The sequence below is a fragment of the Psammomys obesus genome, unplaced genomic scaffold (genome assembly GCF_907164565.1).
Source record: "Psammomys obesus unplaced genomic scaffold, mPsaObe1.curated_primary_1811, whole genome shotgun sequence".
In the NCBI taxonomy this organism is placed as follows: domain Eukaryota; kingdom Metazoa; phylum Chordata; class Mammalia; order Rodentia; family Muridae; genus Psammomys; species Psammomys obesus.
Window position 1 is genome coordinate 242658 of NW_026596158.1, and position 2228 is coordinate 244885.

At 64.7% G+C, this 2228-nt stretch overlaps 1 protein-coding gene across 1 annotated transcript in view; it reads right to left on the reverse strand.

The window, feature by feature from the left end:
• The window catches only part of Ltbp4 (latent transforming growth factor beta binding protein 4), a 27183-nt gene extending 25314 nt beyond the window's left edge, over positions 1-1869 (reverse strand). The window contains exons 1-2 of the mRNA XM_055595003.1: positions 1629-1869; positions 1115-1224 (exon numbers count right to left, since the gene is read on the reverse strand). Of these exons, the coding sequence (XP_055450978.1) occupies positions 1115-1224; positions 1629-1834 (316 nt within the window). The 5' untranslated portion in view covers positions 1835-1869. The remainder of the gene's footprint in view (positions 1-1114; positions 1225-1628) is intronic.
• Between the last annotated feature and the right edge of the window lie 359 nt (positions 1870-2228).

A 2228-nucleotide genomic window follows, 5' to 3' on the forward strand; every position in this document is an offset into this window, starting at 1 on the left:
GGGCGGCCGCGCCCCCGCCCGCCCCCCCTCCCCACCGCTCCCTCCCGGGCGGCCGCGCGGGGGCGCGTGGGGCCGGGCGCCCGGCCAGAGGCGCGAAGGCTGGGCGCTCGCTTCGCAGGGGGAGGGGCAGGGCGCCCCCTCTGCTCCCACCCGCGCGCCAACAAGTGGACGAGGCCGTAAGGGAGGAGCGGGGAAGGGAACAGGTGGGGGCGGGCGGCTCTGCCCCCAGACGGAGCTGCACTCCGTGGAGAGGAAGCCCCTCAGAGCCATGGGGGCCGCCCCTGGGGAGCCAGCTCAAGGCTGGTCCTCTGACTAGGCGCAGGGAAGCAGGCTTCGTCTAGATAGAGGACAGGATGGCCCCTGTGGGAGCGAGATGGCACGCGTGTGGGTGGAGAGAAGGGTCCGTGCCCAGAGCCCATAAAGGAAATCGAGGCGCCGGTTTCTGGGGAGGAGGGCGGGGCGCACATCTGAGGGTGCCACAGCAGGCCCAGGGCACACCTGGCGGGAGGGTCGGGATGGGGAAGGGCGAGGGGCAGGTCCAGACTGTGGATGGGGTCCCCACACTGGCCCGGGGCTCGCATCTGGAAGACTTTAGGAAGGAAGGGACGGCCGTGGGATGAAGGCCACACAGCAGGAGGGGCTTCTGAGGGTGGGTCTGGTCCGGGGTACGGAGCCCGAGCAAGGGCAGGGCCGAGGGAGGGTCGGGCACGCGAGAGGGAGGGCCCTCGGCCCCAGCCGTCCCGCAATCTTGGGCGTTCTGTGCCCAGGCAGGCGCCAACCCGCACCATCGCTTTTGTTGTCTGGGCTGGTTCGGCCTCGCTCTCCACTGGGCGAGCCGCCCCCCCTCTTCAGCCGCGGGAGCCCGGACGCCTGGCTTCCCGGCCCCACCCCGATGGGTCAGCGCCCTTGGCCTGCGTCTAGTTCTGTCCCTGGCTCACCTCGTACTGCCGGACGCAGGGGTCCCTAGAGGTGGCCGCGTCCTGGGGAGGGGGGGGGGACTGAGCTACAATGGGGGACTGGCAGGCGGCGGCAGCTTCGTGGGAACCAGACGGCTTTATCTGGCCCGGAACCACCCCCTCCGCCCCCTACGTGGAGGAAGGGCGGGTGTTCTTACCCCGGGCCTGGCCGGCAGGGGCGCGATGTGGGGGCCTTCTTCGCAGCAATGCCCGGGCCCACGGCCCTCGGGGCCGCCTTTGCCTCAGCAGAGCGCGGGCCTCCTGCAGACTGGGTGGAAGGGACGGAAGAGGCTGTCACCACTGTTAAGTTGGCCTCCTCGGCCAGAAACACTTCCAGGGGCGGCTCTGCCCTACAATACCTCCGGCCCTTTTAAGGGGAACAAGGCTTGGGTGTGCTTTAGAGAAGTGCTTTCAGAGAAAAGACTATGGAAGAAGAAAGAGAAATGGAAAGAGAGGAGAGAGATGCGATTTAGGAACAGGCAGGGGACACAGCTAACAGGAACAGAGAAGATGAGAGGGTTGGGAAGGAAAAAGTGGGGGAGCACAGAGATGGACACAGATCAGGAGGCAAAGCGCCAGTGATGAAGGCAGGCAAGGAAGAGAAGAAACAGAAGCTCGGACAACGGCTCGGGACCAGCCTGTGTTTGGGGAGGGGAGGAACCGGATGCTTACGTCAGTGGCTGCCAATTGAGGGACACCTGGCTCTTCTTCTCCACGGGGCCGGGGCCGGGGCTGGGCACTGGGGGCGTTGGCGTCAGGCACGGCTGCAGACCTGGGCACCTGTCCGGTGGGCAGCTTTGGACCCTGCAGGAAGCTTCAGAGACAGTCAGGGACTCAGTGGAGAAGCTGGAGGCCCAGCCTCTATCCACTTGGTCCATCTCTTCATTCTGGGTGGGGCTGGGGAAGGAGGCCTCTCATCCCCTGCCCACACACCCACACCCACACTCCCCGGGAAAACCCACCTCGCGAGCAGCGGCTTCTCCTAGGTGCCTGGCCTAGGCAGCAGCGACAGGCAGCAGCTCTGTAAATAGAGTGGAACTGTTCAGGACCGAAGGGGGGGGTGGGGTGGAGGATGGTGAGGAAACCAAGCAGACAGTTTAACTTCACGAGAGGTGCTTCTCTGCCTGTAGAGCTAGTGGGGGCTTAGACTAGCTTAGACTTCAACCTGCATCTTATGAAGTTCATCATCATCATTCTCGACAAGTTTTCACTATGTAGCTCTGGTTGGCCTCGAACTCATTCTTAGCGCCATTATTTTGAGATAAGACCATG